The sequence below is a fragment of the Bos javanicus genome, chromosome 7 (genome assembly GCF_032452875.1).
Source record: "Bos javanicus breed banteng chromosome 7, ARS-OSU_banteng_1.0, whole genome shotgun sequence".
Taxonomy (NCBI): Eukaryota; Metazoa; Chordata; class Mammalia; order Artiodactyla; family Bovidae; genus Bos; species Bos javanicus.
The window spans coordinates 32,386,152-32,408,442 of record NC_083874.1 but is presented as its reverse complement, the minus strand read 5'-3'; the positions used below and the strand labels follow the sequence as shown (position 1 = coordinate 32,408,442).

The following is a 22,291-nucleotide window of genomic DNA, read 5'->3' as shown; positions in this document are numbered from 1 at the left end:
AGCAGTTGAACTTGACCAGTGCTTGAAAGCTCTCAAATCCAAACTGATCCATAGAGCATAGTGTACTATAATTGGGAATATAATTGGGTCAGTCCCCATTCCACTCTCATCTCCACCACTAGATGTTTGCTGCCAATATTCTACTGTTCTTTGGCATGAAGTATTGCATTTTTTTAATGTCATAGTATTTTCATTCATCTTTTAATTGTGTTAGAGTTAAGACTTTTTTCCAATAATATCTCATATAACACATATTCTCTGAAAACATTTTTGACACATTTGACAGTGTCTGCCTACACAACTTGACTGCAAATAATAAAGCAATGTGACACCTTCTTTGTTTCAATATCTTTGGATACTTCTCCACTATCGTCAAGTATAGATGTTGCTTTGTGGAAGGGTAAAGCCAGCCTTGCCCTGGTTCTGGTGCTGCTAGAGAAGACTTGAGAGTCCCTTGGACTGCACGGAGATCAAACCAGTCAATCCTAAAGAAATCAACCCTGAATTTTCATTGGAAGGACTGATGCTAAAACTGAAGCTCCAGTATTCTTTGGCCACCTGATGCAAAAAGCCAAGTCGCTGGAAAAGACCCTGATGCTGGGAAAGATTAAAGGCAAAAGGAGAAGGGGATGGCAGAGGATGAGATGGTTAGAGAGAGACAGCATCACCAACTCAATGGACATGAATTTGAGCAAACTCTGGGAGACAATGGAGGACAGAGGAACCTGGAGTTCTACTGCCACGGGGTTGCAGAGTCAGTTATGACTTAGTGACTGCACAACAAAGCCAGTTTTAGAATATTTACCACTTGAAAATGACTCATTTTTTTCTATTAAAATACTTGAAGAATTTTGTTTTATTCTTTACAATTAAAAAAAATGTAGTGAGGTTATACATTTCTGGAAGTTGTCCTATATTATGTTTTTTCCTGAAAATATATAAATACCCTGTTCATTTGTAATTTCAGTTTTTCCTTTATCCTAGGAATATTTTACTGTATCCTATCTTGAATAATTCTGGTTCATTTGTTCATCTCATTATTGTGTTATATCAGTTGGTCTTTTTTTTAAATCTATTGTCTTCTAATTATATACTTATCTCTTGCTTTACACTTAAATCATTATGCCAGTTTTTCAATTTGAAACTTTATTTGGCTTTTCTGGTTATGATTTATTTATCCTGTTTGATCTTTTAGAGACATTTTATTTTCTCCTGCTCTTAATTCTCCATTTTTATTCCTTTTCATTGACTCATCAGCTTGTCTTAAGAGTTCTTATTTTACTGAATCTAGTTGCTTAAATTCTATAGTATGAAAGATTCTCATGTAGTTGTTCTTCTGTTCCTTGGACTATGTTAAATTTCAAACAAAGTTTCTTTATTCATTCTGCTTTGTTTTACTCATATATCTACCTTTTTTCCCTATTGTTCTTGTTTAATTTGAGATTTATATTTGTACCTTAGTATATTTTGCTATAAGTGAATTTACTCTAGCAGTCTGTTTCTCCCTTGGTTTCTTGGTAGCTAAAGAACTCCCTCTTCCTCATCTACTTTGGAAAGAAAAGTCAACCTCTTAATCTCTGGAACCTCTGAATATGTTATCTTAAGTATCAAAATGTGGAAAGAGCTTTTGCAGATGGGATTAAGTTAAGAATTTTTAAATGAGAAGATTATCATGAATTACATTTTGGGGTTGATATAATAACAAGGGTCCTTCCTTATGAGAGGGGAGTGGGAGAGTAATAGAGCGGAGATGTTAACAGTGGATGCAGAATATAGAGTTATATATTTTGAAGTTGAAGGAAGGAGACAATAGCTAAGGAATGCAGGCCACCTCTAAAGCCTGGAAAGTGGAAAGGGAACAGATTCTTCCCTAAAGCCTCCAGATAAAATGAATCCTGCTAACATCCTGATTTTAAGCTATAAAACTCATTTTGGACTACTGATCTCCAAAATTTTAAGATAATTTGTATTTTAAGCCACAGAATTGTGATAGTTTGCTACAACAGCAATAAGAAACTAATACAGTAAGGAATCTTTTAGAACAAGTCTTTCTCTTAAATCTAGACCTAATCTGACCTATTTTACTTGGGGGACAGATTATTTTTTCTATTTTTCCTTTTTTAAAAATGACTGACTCTTGAGTTAATAATTCTCCTTAGTCACTAGCCTGTTTAAGATTACTTGTAATTATTTTGCTGAATTATACTTTCTTTTTATCTGTGATCAACAGTTCCTTCTTGATGCCCCACTCTACAGGCATATATCTTAATGGGCTTGATTTCTATTCTTGAAATTCTGAAGATAGAAGTAAGAAAGTATATACCTACCATGTTTTGCTTATCCATTCTTAAGTTGGAGACTAAACTAAAATTTCAACTCCCTACTAGTTGAATCCTGTGATTATTACCCTTGTAAAGATTCCTATGTGGAATGAGATTACAGTATCATGGGTTATAGCTTATTTGATTTTATAAGATGTTGACTATTTATTTTCCAACACAAGTACACAGGTCAGTACCTTATTTTAGGTCATAAAGTTTGCTTTTTCACCAAGTACTTAACAATCATTTGTATAGTTTGATTTATATTTTTTATCAATTTTATGTATGTAAAAAAGTATCTAACCTTTGTTTTTCCTTTTTCTGATAGTTAACAAGACTAGGAATTTCTTGGTAAATGTGCCTACCATACAGTGGTAATGAGAAGGCTGAGCCCATGGTAAGTGAGAAAACTCTCAGGGGTATGGTTTACTGGGGGTAAAGAACACAGAAGGGAGGCTTGATCCTGGGCTGATTCTATTGTAACTGCTGAACTTGGAAGTAAACATTTATTGTCTCTAGGAGAAGAGGCATGTTCAGAGGTGAGCAGGAGGTAGAATGGAGCTCACTGTAGAGTTCAAATCCTGTACAGAGCCCAGCTATTTCCAGAAGACATAGACTGAGGCCTGGAACAAGAAGCCTAGAACATGAGACCTTCAGGCTTCACAAGGACATGATTCATGGGGAGGGCCAGTGGGGTGTGAAGACTGGGGCTTCCTCTTTCTCCATACCTCTGGGAAAGTGACAAAGAAAAGAGTGGCATGAAACAGTAGCTTTTAAAAATATATGAGAGTATTCTCAATAGTGGAGTAAATTTATTAATGTTAGAATTGTGTGGAATTATGAGATATTCTCACATCTAGACCTACATTGCAACATATACCTCACATATAATTTATATTTGACGTAAGTTCAGTAGTACACTAATACAATATGTAATAGTAGACATATCTGTGAGACAGGCATGGTTCTAAGCCTAGTGCTCTCAGATACGGCCTTATCCTCAGCTCTGGGAAAATTCAGTAATGTGGTTATCACCCTGGAAACATAAAATATTTTCTTCATTTAATTCATGTCATCTATCCTCTAGCTTTGATATCAGGTGCAAGAAATAAAAATTCAAGTTAATGGTAGAGTTTTTGTTGGATAAAAGGAATCACCCTAGTCAATGGGCTGCCATAGTCTTACCATATAGTGAATACTAGCTGAGGCCTGGAGTGTAAGGATGTAACTCATAGGTCATAGAATCCTGCTGAGATCCTAGTGACTTATGACTTACATCATAATGCCTCTGAAGTAATGGTCAGGACAGTGATTTGGTGAGGAGACAGACTTTCAAATGAGTTGTTCTTGAATGTACTAATTTGATTCTTTGTCATTATCAGCTGACTCTGGCTGCAGAATTTCAGGAAGAAAGTTACCTGATTTGAATCACTCTCCAAAGAGTTGAACCATGAAAGAGAAACAAAAAAGAAAACGTGGAAATAATATACTCCTCTAGGCTTGCAAAGATGTCAAGAGGTATGTGTTAAGCCTATTTACTGAGCATAGGGAACTGCGTTCTGAAGAAAGAAGGGAAACATTTCCTATTTGTGGTGAGGGAGGAAGGGAAAAAGGGAGAGGAAGATGCATGTAAGCTGGTCTTTCTGGGACTCCAGGTGGTCTGAGACTAAAGAGAAATGTTAGATGATCAGGTCTTTGTCTCTGCTGCTTTGGACTTGAGCTACCTATACCATATCACTCTTGAGTTACTGTCACATATGTAGTGGTTGATTAGTATAATTTTTTTTCAAAAATATTTTTCCTTTTATTTGACTTCTACCTAAGACTGAGGGTTAAATAAGTCATGTTCTTATACATTTTCCAATAGTACTTTCTCTTGTTAATGAAGAAGAAAGTGTGACTGATAAGGTAGAGGGGAAAATTGGGGAAAATATTTAAACATTAAATCTGGTTATGCAGGATTGAGAGAATAAAGTCATATAGAATTTACTCAGGAATAAAGACAAATTGTTTTCTCAGATTATGAAAATGTAATATGGGGAAATTATAAAATGTAAGGAAAGAAAAATTCTTTTTCTTAAAAGAATTCTTTTAAGGGAAAAAAAAAAATCCACACAACACATGCAAAACACCATTAAAGCAAATGGTTGACTTGAAGAGCAAGTTGGACTCTTTCTTTTAAAAAAAGGGAGGGGAAGAGAAATTGAAATAGTTCTGGTTACTAAGGAGGTTCACAGTAGACAGGTAACTACTATGAGAAGTAATCATCGCTCAACGAGAGGAGAAAGACAAATTGGAGCCTACCCTAAAGCTTTGAGCGATAGCTCATACCCATGAAAGGAATTTAATATTTCCAAGGGCATGTTACATACTGAGGAAGCTGTGAAAGCAGTAACAGTTTAAAACAAACAAATGGAAATTTCTCTAAAGAAGACATACAAATGATCAATAAACACATGAAAAAGTGTTCAACATCATTCATTATTAGAGAAATGCAAGTCAAATCTGCAATGAGATATCACCTCACACAGGTCAGAATGGCCAACATCAAAAAAATCTAGTAACAATAAATGCTGGAGAGGGTGTGGAGAAAAGGAAACTCTCTTGTACAGTTGGTGGGAGTGTAAATTGATACAGGCACTCTGGAGAACTGAAAACACTAAGAATAAAGCTATCATATGACCCAGCAATCTTACTACTGGGCATATACCCTGAGAAAATCACAATTCAAAAATACACATGTACCTCCAGTGTTTATTGCATTAATATTTACAGTAGCTAGGACATGGAAGCAACCTAGGTGTCCATTGACAGGTGACTGGATAAAGAAATTGTGGTATATGTATATTTATGTGTGTGCATTTAGTATTACTTAGCCATAGAAAGGAATGAACGTGAGTTGGTTCTAGTGAGGTATATGAACCTAGAGCCTGTTCTACAGAGTGAAGTAAGTCAAAGAGAAAAACAAATATCATATATTAATGTATAATATATATATATATATATATAGTATCTAGAAAACAGTACTGATGAACCTGTTTGCAGGGCAGCAGTAGAGATGTCAACAGAGGACATACTTGTGGGCGCAGAGGGGGAAGGTAGAGGGTGGGACGAATTGAGAGAGCAGCATTGAAACATATATATTACCATATGTAAAATAGATACTAGTGAGAAGATGCTGTATAACACAGGGAGCTCAAACCTGTGCTCTGTGACAACATAGAGGGCTAGAATGTGGTGGAAAGTGGGAAGGAGGTTCATGGGGGAGAGGACATATGTATACTTATAGCTGATTTACATTGTCATATAGCAGAACCCAACACAACATTGTAAATCAGTCATTTTCCAAATAAAAATGAATAAAACAGGCAAAACGTAGTGTTATCCTCAAGATCTAGTCTTGGGATGAGGTCATCTAGTTCAGGTCCACATCACATCCATCACATCCAGGGCTCGCACAGTCATCCATATACAGACCCATCTGCACTAGCTATCCTCATCATTCATTTCCTTATAATATTCCACATGCACCCAAAGTCTCTGTGCTCTATTTTTATCCTGGTAGGTACAAAGAGTGATAATTTTTCTGACTTCTAAAATTCTAGACTAATTATCTTTATTTTTTTTAAATCATGTAAATAAAAGTGTACAATTTATACTTTGTGACTGGTTTCACTCATTTCTGTATTTGAGAACTTCTTGTTGCCTGGGATTTTAGTTTCTTCATTCTTGATGTATATCTTCCATTGAAGCATTTGGGTGCTTTTCATTCTAGGGCTACTATAAACAGTGATGTGAATATTATATTGTATTATATTATATATATTTTGCCCTTATAGCATATTTCTGGTTGTCAAATACTTGAGAGTTAAACTGCTAAGCAATATTGCATTGGAACCTGGAATGTTAGGTCCATGAATCAAGGTAAACTGGAAGTGGTCAAACAGGAGATAGAAAGAGTGAACGTCGACATTTTAGGAATCAGTGAGCTAAAATGGACTGGAATGGATGAATATAACTCAGATGACCATTATATCTACTACTGTGGGCAGGAATCCCTTAGAAGAAACAGAGTAGCCATCACGGTCAACAAGAGTCAGAAATGCACTACTTGGATGCAATCTCAAAAATGACAGAATGATCTCTGTTCATTTTGAAGGCAAACTATTCAATATTACAATAATCCAAGTCTATGCCCTGACCAGTAATGCTGAAGAAGCAAAGTTGAATGATTCTATGAAGACCTACAAGTCCTTCTAGAACTAACACCCAAAAAAAGATGTCCTTTTCATTATAGGGGACCGGAATGCAAAAGTAGGAAGTCAAGAAACACCTGGAGTAACAGGCAATTTGGCCTTGGAGCAGAGAATGAAGCACAGCAAAGACTAACAAAGTTTTGCCAAGAGAACACACTGGTCATAGCAAACACCATCTTCCAACAACACCAGAGAAGACTCTACACATGGACATCACCAGATGGCCAACACCGAAATCAGATTGATTATATTCTTTGCAGCCACAGATGGAAAAGCTCTATACAGACAGCGAAAACAAGTCCAGGAGCTGACTGTGGCTCAGATCATGAACTCCTTAAGCCAAACTCAGACTTAAATTGAAGAAAGTAGGGAAAACCACTAGACCATTAAGGTATACCTAAATCAAACCCCTTACAATTATACAGTGGAAGTGAGAAATAGATTTAAAGGATTAGATCTGATAGAATACCTGATGAACCATGGATGGATGTTCATGACATTGTATAGGAAACAGGAATCAAAACCATCCCCAAGAAAAAGAAATGCAAAAAGGAATAATGGCTGTCTGAGGAGGACTTACAGATAGCTGTGAAAAGAAGAGAAGTGAAAAGCAAAGGAGAAAAGGAAAGATATACCCATTTGAATGCAGAGTTCCAAAGAATAGCAAGGAGAGATAAGAAAGCCTTCCTCAGTGATCAGTGCAAAGAAATAGAGCAAAATAATAGAATGGGAAAGACTAGAGATCTCTTCAAGAAAATTAGAGATACCAAGGGAACATTTCATGAAAAGATGGGCACAATAAAGGACAGAAATGGTATGGACCTAACAGAAGCAGAAGATATTAAGAAGTGGCAAGAATACACAGAACTGTACAAAAAAGATCTTCACAACCCAGATAATCTCGATGGTGTGATTACTCACCTAGAGCCAGACATCCTGGAATGTGAAGTCAAATGGGCCTTAGGAAGCATCACTATGAACAAAGTGAGTGAAGGTGATGGAATTCCAGTTGAGCTATTTCCAATCCTAAAAGATGATGCTGTGAAAGTGCTACACTCAATAAGCCAGCAAATTTGGTAACTCACTGGTGGCCACAGGACTAGAAAAGGTCAGTTTTCATTCTAGTCCCAAAGAAAGGCAATGCCAAACAATTCTCAAACTACCACACAATTGCACTCATCTCGCACGCTAGTAAAGTAATGCTCAGAATTCCCCAAGCCAGGCTTCAGCAATATGTGAACCGTGAACTTCCTGATGTTCAAGCTGGTTTTAGAAAAGGCAGAGGAACCAGAGATCAAATTGCCAACATCTGCTGGATCATGGAGAAAGCAAGAGAGTTCCAGAAAAACATCTACTTCTGCTTTATTGACTATGCCAAAGACTTTGACTCTGTAGATCACAATAAACTGTGGAAAATTCTGAAAGTGATAGAATACCAGACCACCTGACCTGCCTCTTGAGAAATCTGTATGCAGGTCAGGAAGGAACAGTTAGAACTGGACAGGGAACAACAGACTGGTTCCAAATAGAAAAAGGAATACATCAAGGCTGTATACTGACACCCTACTTTTTAACTTACCTGCAGAGTACATCATGAGAAACGCTGAGCTAAATGAAGCACAAGCTGGAATCAAGATTACCAGGAGAAATATCAATAGCCTCAGATATGCAGATGACACCACCCTTATGGCAGAAAGTGAAGAAGAACTAAAGAGCCTCTTGATGAAAGTGAAAGAGGAGACTGAAAAAGTTGACTTAAAACTCAACATTCAGAAAACTAAGCTCATGGCATCCAGTCCCATGACTTCATGGGAAATAGATGGGGAAACAATGGAAACAGTGACAGACTTTCTTTTTTGAGTCTCCAAAATCACTGCAGGTGATGACTGCAGCCATTAAATTAAAAGATGCTTGCTCCTTGGAAGGAAGTTATGACCAACCTGGACAGCATATTAAAAAGTAGAGACATTACCAACAAGTTATGTCTAGTCAAGGCTATGGTTTTTCCAGTGGTCATGTATGGATGTGAGAGTTGGACTATAAAGAAAGGTGAGTGCCAAAGAATTTACGCTTTTGAACTGTGGTGTTGGAGAAGACTTTTGAGAGTCCCTTGCACTGCAAGGAGATCCAACCAGTCCATCCTAAAGTAAATCAGTCCTGAATATTCATTGGAAGGACTGATGTTAAAGCTGAAACTTCAATACTTTGTGAAGTTGTCTCATGTGAAGAGCTGTCTCATTTGAAAAAGACCCTGATGCTGGGAAAGATTGAAGGCAGGAGGTGAAGGGGATGACAAAGGATGAGATGGTTGCATTGCATCACTGACTCAGTGAACATGAATTTGAATAAACTCTGGGAGTTGGTGATGGATAGGGAGGACTGGTGTGCTGCAGTCCATGGCGTCATAAAGAGTCAGACACAACTGAGCTACTGAACTGAAATGAAGCCACCAGTCTTCTCAGGTCATACTAGTGGTAAAGAATCTGCCTGCGAGTGCAAGAGACTAAGAGATGCAAGTTCCCTCCCTGAATAAGTAAGATCCCCTAGAGGAGCTCCTGGCAACCCACTTCAGTATTCTTGCCGGAAGAATCGCATGGACATAGGAGCCTGTGGGCTACACTCCATAGGATCACAAAGAGTCTGACATGCCTAAGGTGACTTAGCACACATGCACATTAACCAATGGCACTGAGGTTGGTTAATGTTGAAACAGTGACAAAATAATTGAGTATAGTTAATTTTAAAAAACTTGCCTACTGTTTCATTTGAGATTGTACATCTCTATGAGATAAAATCCATAGGTAAATATAGAGGGAGATAAATGATACCAAAAATCTTAACCAAGGTTAATGAATATGTGGTGCTTTGCTGTCAGGAGCCAGATGGAAGCACAGATTACTGAAATATGGCAATTCTCCACCCATGTTAAAGATTCAATACAAATAATTATCTCCATGGAGTTGGTGGGGAAAGTAAATTAGGGAGAAGAATGTATAAGAACAGAATGGAACTAATAATCTTATGACTTTTATTCCCTGTTCTAGAAATCTCAAAATTACATGAATATGATCTACCATCAGTGTACTCTCTGGAGTCCAATGCCCTGAACCATGAAGAAAGAGACATGTCCTCTGAATCAGAATACTTGTCCTGTGACTCCTCTTTTTATACTCCCTTCTTTGCTGGTAAGGATAAAGGAAGAATGTTAGAGTCTAGGCAGATCAGAGCAATGGGTGTTTGAGCATATCTATAGGAATGCAGCTCAACATTTCTACATAGCCCCTGGGGGATGATGTACTTGAGATCCAGTCATAGTCCTTTCTTTCTCTCTTATTTGGGAGTCTAGGTCTCTGTGTTCCATCATAGGAACTCATCAAAAATACTTTTCACTTTTTTGGGAGGTAGGTGAGGAACCCTGTGCATATCTTTAGGGGGAAAATGTCATTTATCAAGGCACAATGTCCACAATTGTTATATAATTAGTTAAACCTCAGAGTGAAGGATTAATATAATACTAAATTGTTGCTTATAATACACTGGTACTATCCGACAGTAGAAAATGTAAGAGTTCTGGATTGTTAGTCCACCACATTGAAGAGTCCTATAGATAATGACTTGCTGAAAATGAGCTCACACTCTAAAACTATAAAATATAACTCTAAGGTAGATTCTAATATGAACAGCAAGTTTTAACCATAAATATAATTTAATTGAACAATGTTGTAAGAATAGTAACTAACAATGTTCAAAATTATTAAAACTGTAAGAATACAAAACCCAATCAAGAAAAAAAAAATTACAAAGTAGCCAAATAGTAGTTTTAGAAATTTAAAAAATGTTGTTCTAAAACTTATAAAATATGTATATGAGTGAAACAGCAAATTAGACATGGATGAAAACTGATGAACAGGATGAGAGAGCTGAAGGATTACCTACAATATAAGTCAGAGAAATAGATGGAGTTATAAAGGAAGGATTCAGACAAAAGAGGGTAAAAAGTGAAAATGTGATGTATTGAGGTTTCTGAATAAAATTTTATGAGTAAAACAAAGAGAATAAGACAGATAATCAAAGGGATGATGGCTAAGCACTTTTCAGAACTGATGAAAGACCTAAATCCTTGGGAATCAAACATTATTAGAAAGCTCATTACAGAATAGGAAAAAGAAAAATCCATACCTTGGTACACTGTACCACAAAATCAGAATCCCAGTAGCAAAGACCTTACCAAAACTAGAGAGGAATACAGAATAATTACACAAGAATGATGATATTGTCAGACTTTAAGCTTCTTATAGTAATTCAGATGATAGAAATAAAAACCTAATGTCAACAATGTAAAATTGTGTGTTTAAGAAACAGTCACTCTTCAACCAAAAAGGGGTGAAATTAAGACTTTTTAAAGTCAAAAGCTATGAAAAATAAAGTATTATTCAAAGGATCATATGATACCTTCTAAAGTTCCTGTCTGTTCCCAGTTCCTTAATCCCTTCAGATAATTCCACAACCTAGGGGCTCACATGATCTCCCTCACGTGTATCCTTCATACGGTCAGTGTGTAACACTTTGATGGTCTCGGCAGGATTCACAAAATTACTCATACCTACACACTCTCTCATATAAATCAAACAGATAGATAACTACTTGATCTTTAACAGTACATGACACATAGATCATTCATGATACAGGAGAGACGTACTGCCTTTGTTGTTCAGTCACTCAGTTGTGTCTGACTCTCTGTGACCCCATGGACTGCAGCATGCCACGCTTCCCTGTCCTTTACTATCTCCCGGAGTTTGCTCAAGCTCATGTCCATTAAGTCAGTAATGCCACCCAACCATCTCATCCTCTGTTGTCCCCTTCTCCTCCTGCCTTCAGTCTTTCCCAGAATCAGGGTCTTGTCCAATGAGTCGGGTCTTCACATCACGTGGGCAAAGTATTAGAGCTTCAGCCTCAGCATCAGTCCCTTTTCCTTGCAGTCCAGGGGACTCTCAAGAGTCCTCTCCAACACTGCCATTCAAAAGCATTAATTCTTCAGCGCTCAGCTTTCTTTATGGTTCAACTTTCACGTCCATACATGACTACTAGAAAAACTATAGTTTTGACTAGATGGACCTTTGTCAGCAAAGTAATGTCTCTGTTTTTTAATATACTGTCTAGGTTTGTCGTAGCTTTTATTTCAAGGGTCAAGTGTCTTTTAATTTCGTGGCTGCGATCACCATCTGTTGCAGTGTGACCAATACATCATACTCATGCTACTTTCGCATACAATGACCATCTCATCCCCACATTCACTATGCAAAATTGTTGAAAAAGATAAACTGTGCTCAATAGGACATACAAGGCAATTCTAAAAATTATAGCATACACACCATATTTTCCCATTCCCACACTAACATGACCCACCAGACATCCTCAGTGACCTGAGACAAAGTAGATATATTTGAGAAATAAAAATTCTGTTGTAATCTTAATTAAAACTTTTAAACAGAGGGAGTGATTTAATGTGTTGTTATTTTATCTGGAACAAGAATTTACCTATTTGCTGAAGCTTGTATATTTAAAGGTATAGTCCTTTCCATTGGAAACTTAGATTAAGAGGAAGTAAGAAAAGTGACTGGGTATATTTTTGATATGTTTAGATCATTGATAGATAGAGGTGATTTAAGAAATACAAAATTTATTTGGGGAAATTCCAAGAACCTAGAATTCATCTGTAAATTGATGAGGTTTCAAGATGGGCTATGATTATGGTGAGTATAAATGAAAAGCTGAGTCAGAGCCCTGTCGGCAGAGGTCACATCACTGGCCAAGTGATGACCTGTTAGTTGATGACCAAGTTAATTCCTGAGAAGGGAGCTGTAGCCAGTGTTGGGAGTTAAAATCCGGACTCAATCCTGAATATCCTGCTGCAGTCTCCTACTCAACCTTAGGACCCAGCAGTTCCCCCAAAGTTCTGGCAACTCAGGTCTCTGAGTAAGGTTCTACAAGAACAAATAAGTGAAAGATAGAGCTGGGGAGTAGAAATAGATGTCAGTAGATTATTTTCTGTGAATTCTAACTCTTTCAGGAAGCAATAAGATTTTTATATGATCATCCATAGCTGACAATCTGATGTGCTTTACTTATGTACATACACTGAATTTATTCTTCTGGTAAATAGAGTAGGAATAACAACACGTACCTGACAACATCCAAGAAATGGAGCCTCTCATAAAGTGAAGGAAATAGTATAGGCCACTCATAGGCAATCAGCCATATGATTCCAGCAAATATAGTTGCATACCTGGATTTTAGAACTTTGGACAAAAACTAGACCATAAATTTCATGATGATAAGTGTCATGTGTGTTATTGTACATATCATGAGCTCAGAAGAAGAAACTGCTGTCTGGAGTTTGACCGTGGCCACAGACAGACAGCAGAGGATTCAGACTGAGATGACATCTCCTGTGCCTCTTCTGTAGACAGACTTATTCATAGTGGTATAGGTGTGGGAAAGAGGAGGTGCTGAGAAGGAATCAGGGCAGTGGGTCAGCACTGATGGTCTAGAATTGGAACTGAGCTCCTTTGCTCAACCATGGCCATGAAAAGTGAAAGTGAAAGCCACTCAGTCATGTCTGACTCTTTGCAACCCTATGGATTGTACAGTCTATGGAATTCCCAGGCCAGAATACTGGAGTAGGTAGCCTTTCCCTTCTCCAGGGGAATCTTCCCAACCCAGGGATCCAACCCAGGTCTCCCACATCGCAGGCAGATTCTTTACCAACTGATCCAGCAGAGAAGCCAATCATGGCCATTGTTAACCCATTTTCCCAATGGGTGCTTAAGGTCTCTGTTTCTGATCAGTGGGAAGAAATGTACCACATAGGTGTCCCTTGTCTTCTTTGAAAGAGATTCTTAAAGGATATGAATGGAAAGGTTACAAACTGAAGAGAAATGTACGAATGCATTTTTAGGAGTCTAGGGCAAGTCTATGAAGTTGTTCATAGTCTATGAAGTCTTCATTTGAACATCTCCAACACCATGGCCCAGAGAAGGCAATGGCACCCCACTCCAGTACTCTTGTCCGGAAAATCCCATGGCAGAGGAGCCTGGTAGGCTGCAGTCCATCGGGTCGCTAAGAGTTGGACACGACTGAATGACTTCACTTTCAATTTTCACTTTTATGCATTGGAGAAGGAAATGGCAACCCACTCCAGCGTTCTTGCCTGGAGAATCCCAGGGACGGGGAAGCCTGGTGGGCAGCTATCTATGGGGTCACACAGAGTTGGACACGACTCAAGCAACTTAACAGCAACAGCAACACCATGGTCAATTCCTAGGGAACTCTGAAACAAAAATGACATTGTTGACAGAAAGTAAAAAAGCACAGCAACTGATAGCATATGAGTTGTTTTCCTGGGGCCTTCATGAGAACTATAGATCAGGAGACAGATAACTCTGAGGGAGAGGTGGAGGATGGTCATTATGTATGTGCTTTTGGTGAAGAGGATACATAAATGTCAAACACACATCTTGGTAAAAAGTTTCTTCCTGTCACAAGAGGGTTGCTACTAGTCGTGAGGAGCGCATATCTCTATGAATGATTTTAGTGCTTTTCTAGGTATAAGAAGATGCAAGACACTGGGTTTGTAAAATTTTGTCATTAAAATAACTTTGTGAGGACCGGCAGCACAGAGTGTCTCTTTTCTGATCTCCACTGTGAACTCCTTTTAGGATACGTTAAAGGTCAGCAACTGCAGTGGCTAATGGCCTAATCCTTGTAGGGTTAAATAGCGAGAGACATTCTTTAATTTACAATATCTATATGTATCTGTCTCTCTTTCCATATATATATATGTATGTGTGTGTATCTCTGTATATGTATATCAATATACATTTCAATGTAAATATAGAGATATATGCAGAATAATTAAAAACATGTATCCTGTATCCCCAATGGAATAATTTCTGATGAGGAAAATTGACTTAATAATATCCAAATTTTCATGACTATATACTGTATTTCAGGCATGGGCCTAAGTTTTTGATGTTCTATATACATCTCTAGAAATATCATATACAAGATACACAACATCCCTGACACACACCACTCACACCATTTTGATAGTTGTTTATTTACATTTTGGAGTAAGTGGAGTTTCACACAGGATGCTGCTAAGTCACTTCAGTCGTGTCCAACTCTGTGCGACCCCATAGATGGCAGCCCACTAGGCTCCCCCGTCCCTGGGATTCTCCAGGCAAGAACACTGGAGTAGGTTGCCGTTTCCTTCTCCAATGCATGAAAGTGAAAAGTGAAAGTGAAGTCGCTCAGTGGTATCCGACCCTCAGCGACCCCATGGACTGCAGCCTTCCAGGCTCCTCTGTCCATGGGATTTTCCAGGCAAGAGTACTGGAGTGGGGTGCCATTGCCTTCTCCGAGGATAGTCACCCCAATATCTATGAAAGCCAGACTCATGTGTGGTAGAAATGTTTAACATGTAATATCCATTCAAAGGACACAGATCCCAGAAAATGTCACTTCTCATTTTTTTTAATTTTAATTCAATCTCATAGAATCCTGGAAGACTCAGGAGGATCCTCCTCAGCCGGAATCATTTGTGATGGTCCCAGCCTGCAGTCAGATAATAGGAGAAACTTCCTCTGCCTCCACAGGATATTTCTCTTGTGTCTCCTCTGAACGCGAGCTTGTCTTTTCTGATGAGGATGGTAAGGAAGCTGCAAAGGTGGACTCTGAGCTTGGAAAGGGGGTGCGGTTGAATTGCTTAGCCTAATCCCTATTTACTTTACTTCCTCTTTGAAAACAAGAAAAGTCAGGGCAGAGGGACTAGAACTGAAGTCTGTGCCAAGGGAAAAATAGGGAGTGTGCCTTGAAGAATAAGATAGTTTCTCAGCACTGATTTTCATCATATGAACCCTATCCCAGGGTTCATATGAGTGAGTGAGGTAGGGGGCAGTGCTGATATGCACATGGGAACTTAATCAGAACCTTCCCCCCTTAGATCAGCACAAACTCATGTCCTCATACCCACTCAAACAGCATGCACACAGTCCTTCATACCAAGTATGGCCCTGTTTCTCCTTTCTCTTTTGCTCTCAGATACACACAACTTCATTCCTCCGTCTGTCTTTCCCATTCTCTAATAGCATTACACAGCTATACATTTATACCTCATTCTTTCACCCAGTCATTTTCAGATTCATCTTTACATGCTGATCCCATAAATAATTCACATCCCTTTACTCATATGACCTCTTTTAACTCACTATATGCTAGGTCAAACTCAAGAAAATTCATCTGCCCTGAAGGGAATACACTTTCATACGCAGTCTTGCTAATCTAATCACCACTTCACCCACAAAACCTTCAGTCCTTCCTAGAAAGACAGATTCTGAGAAGTCACATACACTTCCTCAAAGTCTTATCATCTCACAATAAGAACATGTACCACTCTTGAACTTGTTTATGTATACTGAAACACCGCATACCACACATAGACACCCATTCCACCATCCCCTTTCACCATTAGAAATGCCATGTATGCCCCAGAACATACATACATCATACCCTCATTCCCAGATATTTATAGCATACATGAAGTCCAAATATAAAATGCCACACACAGCATTCTGAAATATCCCATATTATGCACTTTCACTCCACATGCCCAGAGAGAAGTATTTTCACAGCCATCTCAACTTCTTTTTTTTTTTTGGCTTTATTTTTTTTAATATAAATTTATTTATTTTAATTGGGGATTAATTACTTTACAATACTGTATTGGTTTTGCCATACATCAACATGAATCCGCCACAGGTATACACATGTTATCCATCCTGAACCCCCCTCCCTCCTTCCTCCCTGTACCATCCCTCTGGGTCGTCCCAGTGCACCAACTTCTATAGACTTCACATACTTGATCCTAGTTTTCTTATGTTTGAAATTTTCTTTCCTAGGAGTCCAACAATCATGTCAAGATGTTACTTGTCTTGGATCCACTGAGATGCCTCCAGTCCTGGATTTGGAGCTAGGAGAGACTTCTTCCCCTTGCCCACAAGTCTCTTCTCCATTTAATTTGGTTCATAATAATAAGCCGTCGTCATCAGTACATACGAAAAAGAAAAGAGTCATGAAAATTTACTACATGCACGTTCAAACGAAAAAGCGTGTGGCTTCCTTACAGGATACAGAGGAAGGACTGGAGTCCCCCACAAAGAAGATACAGATGGAAGAAATGACCTCTCCTGAAAAAATCCATACAACATTCACCCCCTCTCAAGTGACTACAATGGAGCTCCTGGCTGACAGTGAATCCAGTTTGGATACCCAAGCCAAAGATGAAAGGGAGAGGGCTGAAAGTCCACCAGAACCTCGAGCTTTGGAGGAATGTTCCAGGGCCAAGACACCTGAATGGCTGGCAGCCCTGGACAGTGGCTTCCAGTGCATGAGCTGCTACCGGATCTTCCCCAGCTTAGAGGACCTTCAGAAGCACGTGGAACATGGGATCAGTGAGGGCTTTAGCTGCTATGCTTTCCATCTTGCCTTGGCTTGGCTAAAGCGAAAGCGGAACAGAAAAGGGAAAAACAGGAGGAGGAGGAAGAAGATCAAGACGGCCACATCTGGTTGCCACAAAGAAAAACATTTTGGCATGAAGACATACTCATGCAAAGACACTGATTCTCACCCCTAAAAAGAGAGGGAATGAAAGAGGCCAGCCTCTATTGAGGAGGCTTCATCTCTAAGCAGCCATCGTACCTACCTTTGTTTATACATATTTGTCAGCACACCACCCAAAGAGCAGAGAACCCATTCTAATATTATCCACTGCTCTCCTGAGGAGAGTGGAGAGGAAGGCAGATATCACCATACAGAAGAGCAAGATGTCCTTAAGCAAACTAAAGAAAAATGAACAACAGTATATCATCTCCACCACTACAAGTGAGAAAAGGATGAAACTGAAACTGCTATGGACTAATCACAGAAGAGGTGAGAACTGGAGGGGTAAGAGATCATGTCAAGAATATTTAGGAGGCAGGATTCTGAGAAAAGGTGGCATCCACCAGCGATGCCTCCCAAAGTCCCATAATCACTGTAATGAATAATTTCCTTCAGAATAATAATATTCTTGGAAGTGGAATATTTTTTTGTTTAGTTATTCAGTAATATATGACTCTTTACAACCTCATGGACTGAAGCATGCCAGGCTTCCCTGTCTTTCAGTATCTCCTGGATAGTCTGGGACACTAAACTCATGTCCCTTGAGTCAATGATGCCATCCAACCATCTCACACTCTGTCACCCCCATCTCCTCCTGCCCTCAATCTTTCCCAACATCAATTTCTTTTCCAGTGGGTTGGCTATTCACATCAGGTGGCCAAGTACTGGGGAGCTTCAGCTTCAGCATCAGTCCTTCCAATGAATATTCAGGGTTGATTTCCTTTAGGATTGACTGGTTTGATTTCCTGGCTGTCTTTGCTTGTGGAATATTGTGGAATATTTGGTTGATGACAAATCAGTGAGAATGTCTCCTGTCCACTCCCTTGGAAGGGATAGGACAAAATACCCAACTAGCAATTCTGCTACTCACTGGAAAAGACCCTGATGCTGGGAAAGATTGCAGGCAAGAGGAGAAGGGGGCCACAGAGGATGAGATGGTTGGATGGCATCACCGACTCAATATACATCAATCTGAGCAAACTCCAGGAGACAGTGAAGGATAGCGAAGCCTGTTGTGCTGCAGTCCATGGGATCACAAAGAGTCAGACATGACTGAGTGACTGAATGGCAAGCAGTTCAGCGGGGCAGAGAAGACCTGGCCAAATATTCCTAGATAAACCAGAGGTCACCAGTGTCCCGTCCCTCTAGGTTTATTCCCTGGCCTTCCTCCCTCCCAGAAGGCACAGAGTAGAACAGAGGCAGACCTTCTATCCTGAGCAAGGGTTGGTGTGCAGGCCCGTCATGGTTCTACCCTTTCTCTGGGTGTGAGATCTCAGTATCTATCTAGTGATCTCATACCTAGGAGGGGACTACTGAGGAGGTGTAACTACTTGAAATAAACAACTAATCAAATCCTTTTTTAATTTATTTTTTTTCTGGAAAAAGTTTCCCTTCTTGTATACTATAAGCCAGTAGTTCTGGCTGTCTCTTCGAAAGTGTGAGATATCACTGACACTTATGCCATGAACCATTTTTGAAAACTTAATTTAATGCACTGCTTCCTGGAGGACCTCCATATCTTTTTATGAAGGGTCACTTTTCTTACATCTTATTCTTTGTTATAGCATCAATCATGTTATTCTAATTGAACAGCAGAGGAATTGAATACAGACAAAGCTGCAAAGCCAGGTTCATACTACAGTAAATGAGACTGTGTCTTTTTAGTTAATGGAATAAATGAAGAACTCTTCTCCCATGCTCCAAAAGTCACAATTAGAACGGAACCTATCAATTTTCCTCAATTTTCTATATCATGCAGGAAATATTGAGGCAATGTTTTAATTTAATATTGTGACAACAATTTTGTCACCATAGTGACAATAAACACTTGTCACTAAATTATGAAAAGCTGCTTTCTTCACTGAGTGGATTCCCTTCTCTGATTCATTTTTCATACAGTGACACAGACCCAGTGGCCTGAAGATTTCAAACTATGATGTCCAGCACATTCCTATGATCTCATGAGAGCCCAGAAGTCCCTGTGAACACCACAGCATCAAGGTAAGTTTGGCCGGAAGGCTTATGTATCTGATTCTCTGTGGCTCCTTTCAGTTGTTTGGTAAATGTGATGCCAAACTCTGGAGAAAATGTTCACATAAAACAGGGCTTGAACACCTGGCTGATAGCCTTGTTCTCTAGCCTGGATAATTGTCCTTAACTCCAATTTTATTACCTTCCCCTGCATACAAATCCATGAACACATACATGATGCAAATAAGTATGGACACTGCTGAATTTAGCACACACTGTAATACCCCTTCTCCCATGTACTCATGTCCATGCATTTATCTAGAAGTTATTTTTCCGTATCTTTTTCTTTAAATGAACATAAACTTTTCCTCATATCTCCCTTTTACATACTCACTTGCACGGTTACTTGGCTGAAAGACAGACATTCTTACTATTGAGAGAGGAAAAGCTACTGTATAAAGCCCAAGGCAATTAAAACACCCCCCTTGGCTTCTCTGGACTTACGTAGGTATAGATGCACAAACACTTCTTATATTAAAAATGATGAAATGTGTAAAAATCATCGGAGACAATCAATATGTGTATATTCAGGTCATAATTCAGTTTTAAGCTTAATAACTTTAGAGCTGTAAAAGCTACAAATTTTTGGAAGATGTAATTTGTATGTTTAAATATTTGTATGTGATTTACATGGATAATTTTTTGCACTTTCAAAAATTAATGTTAATCTTTCTTTGTTACTCCAGCATCTTCAATCATAAGGGCAGAAACAAAAAATAAAAATTTAAAAAGTATTATGGAAAATTCACAAAACTATATAGGAAAAGGGAAATTAAAATATTATTAGTTCGACTTTCAAATGATGCTCTTCATTATTTGTAGCTTTTACCCTACTGAAATTATTAAAGCTTGAGATTGCATAATTAAATAGTATGTATAACAACTTTATGTATACCTGTGTGTGTATAAGTTCATAGAAGACAAGAGATGGGTTAAGTTGCTTTTGCTTTGATCTGCCAACGATTTTCTTTCTTCCCTTGATAAGAGGCTCTGCCTTCAGAACAAATATGAGGGCAAATCAAGCTAACCAAATGAAGTCATTACTTCACTGATTGGCTTCCCTGATTGACCTAGTGGTAAATATTAGTCTATGTTGGATCAATCTGCACTAATAACTTGGAGAAATCAAAATAGAAGAGTTTGTGGTGGTTAGTGGTGGGTTTTCCTTTGCAACTCACATTAAGGCCCATGAGCCTCTACTACCGGACTTGCTTCAGTTCCTCTTTTTTTGAAAGGCCTGGCTGTTTTGCCTGTGTGTTTTTTTTTTTTTTTTTTATTAAGCATCCCCACTAAACATTCAGCAAATTCTTGGTTTGCCTCAGGTAGCCTGAGACATTTACTGCTGTTTGTAACCTAATGTACCTTTATTGATACAAATTAGCTTCAACATGATAATTTCTTCCATTTTAATAATTGAAATGATACATTCCAGAAAGGAGTAACATATTACATTCCTCTGATTTTATATGGAAACAATAAGGGATAAAATTATACTCAGTATGTATATGATGCCCTTGATTAATTAAGAAGGTGCATTGAAAATGTATGGGCATATAAACAAAATTACTCATTTGGACAAAATGGACTTCAGTACATTAGGCCTGGTAAATCCCTTATTGCTGGTTAGCAACTTTGAGTGTTTTCAGAGTCTGCTATCCATCTTGAAAACAGAGATCATAATACCTAAAATGATGGAGATTGTGAGAGTAAGAAGACATGGATAAATGAACCCAACATAGCCTCTGACATAAATAGCAAAATAATTTATCATTCACTTTTGAAATTTGGTTTCTTTACCTATGAGCATCTGCATGTACTGATGCTCATAGATAAATTTATGAGCCAAATTACATATATTGTTTATTACTTTTATTGCTGAGGAGTATTCCATTGTATGATGTGGAACAGTTAAATGTGTTATACGTTTAAAGGCATTTGGGTTATTTCAAGTTATTGGGATTGGAAATAAAGCTTCTATGATTGCGATGTGTATAGTAGGATTCTTTTTTTTCTTTTAAATTTATGTTGTTTGATACTAGCTGAGCTAAGCTTTTTAAAAAAATCTTTTGGATTTTGTAAAAATTATAAAGTCACAAGAAGTTTCAAAAACAGTCCACAGTCCAGAGGGGTCCCCTGTACGCATCACGCATCTTCCCCAACATAATTCTAGTACATTATCAAATAAGGGGACTGATGAGAACAATATGATAAATCAGACTACAGAACAGACCTTACTCAGATTTCACTGTTTTTTTAAGTACTCACATTTTGCATGTTTTTGTGTATAAGGCTATGTTTTACACATGTTGATTTTTGTATGTCCATAACTGAAGTTATGGTACATAAATGTTCTGTCCCACAAAGCAGTTAACTTCTGGAAATAGCTGTGCACTCTTTTTTTTTCTTTTATTCCAAGAATTTTATACAAAATGAATCATATAGTATGTAAACTTTTGAGACTGGCATTTTCAGCTAAGCCTGATTCCTATAATATTGAGCCAAATTTATGAGCCAAATTGCATATATCATTTATTACTTTTATTGCTGAGGAGTATTCCATTGTATGATGTGGAACAGTTAAATGTGTTATACGTTTAAAGGCATTTGGGTTATTTCAAGTTATTGGGATTGGAAATAAAGCTTCTATGACATTAGTGTGCAGGTTTTATGTGAACATGTTTTCATCTTTCTAGTATAAATTCCTGAGAATATTATTGTTTGGTTAGATGGTAAATGTGTTATCTTCTTAAAACAACTGCAGGCTAATTTCCATAGTGGTTGAACCATTTTTATATTCCCACTAATGTATGAAAAGTGTAGTTTCCCTGCATCCTCACCAGTATTTGATAGTATAGGTATTTTTAAGAGCCTTTAGTAGGTATGTGGTAGACTCCTGTGGCTGTTTAAATATTCATTACCCTAGTGGTTTGTGATGCTGAACATCTTTTTATGTAGATGTCATTT

General features: G+C 38.1%; 1 protein-coding gene across 2 annotated transcripts in view; it reads left to right on the top strand.

Moving 5' to 3' along the window:
- The first annotated feature begins 3,605 nt into the window (after positions 1-3,605).
- The window catches only part of LOC133251024 (protein FAM170A-like), a 34,235-nt gene continuing 15,549 nt past the window's right edge, over positions 3,606-22,291 (top strand). Inside the window, exons 1-5 of one of the 2 annotated variants that reach the window (XM_061422976.1) lie at positions 3,606-3,839; positions 9,622-9,762; positions 15,136-15,288; positions 16,537-17,566; positions 19,196-19,297. In XM_061422976.1, the coding sequence (XP_061278960.1) occupies positions 3,830-3,839; positions 9,622-9,762; positions 15,136-15,288; positions 16,537-17,270 (1,038 nt within the window). In that variant the 5' untranslated portion in view covers positions 3,606-3,829 and the 3' untranslated portion in view covers positions 17,271-17,566; positions 19,196-19,297. Of the gene's footprint in view, positions 3,840-9,621; positions 9,763-15,135; positions 15,289-16,536; positions 17,582-19,195; positions 19,298-22,291 lie in introns of both variants that reach the window. The other variant, XM_061422978.1, reaches the window with a different exon arrangement.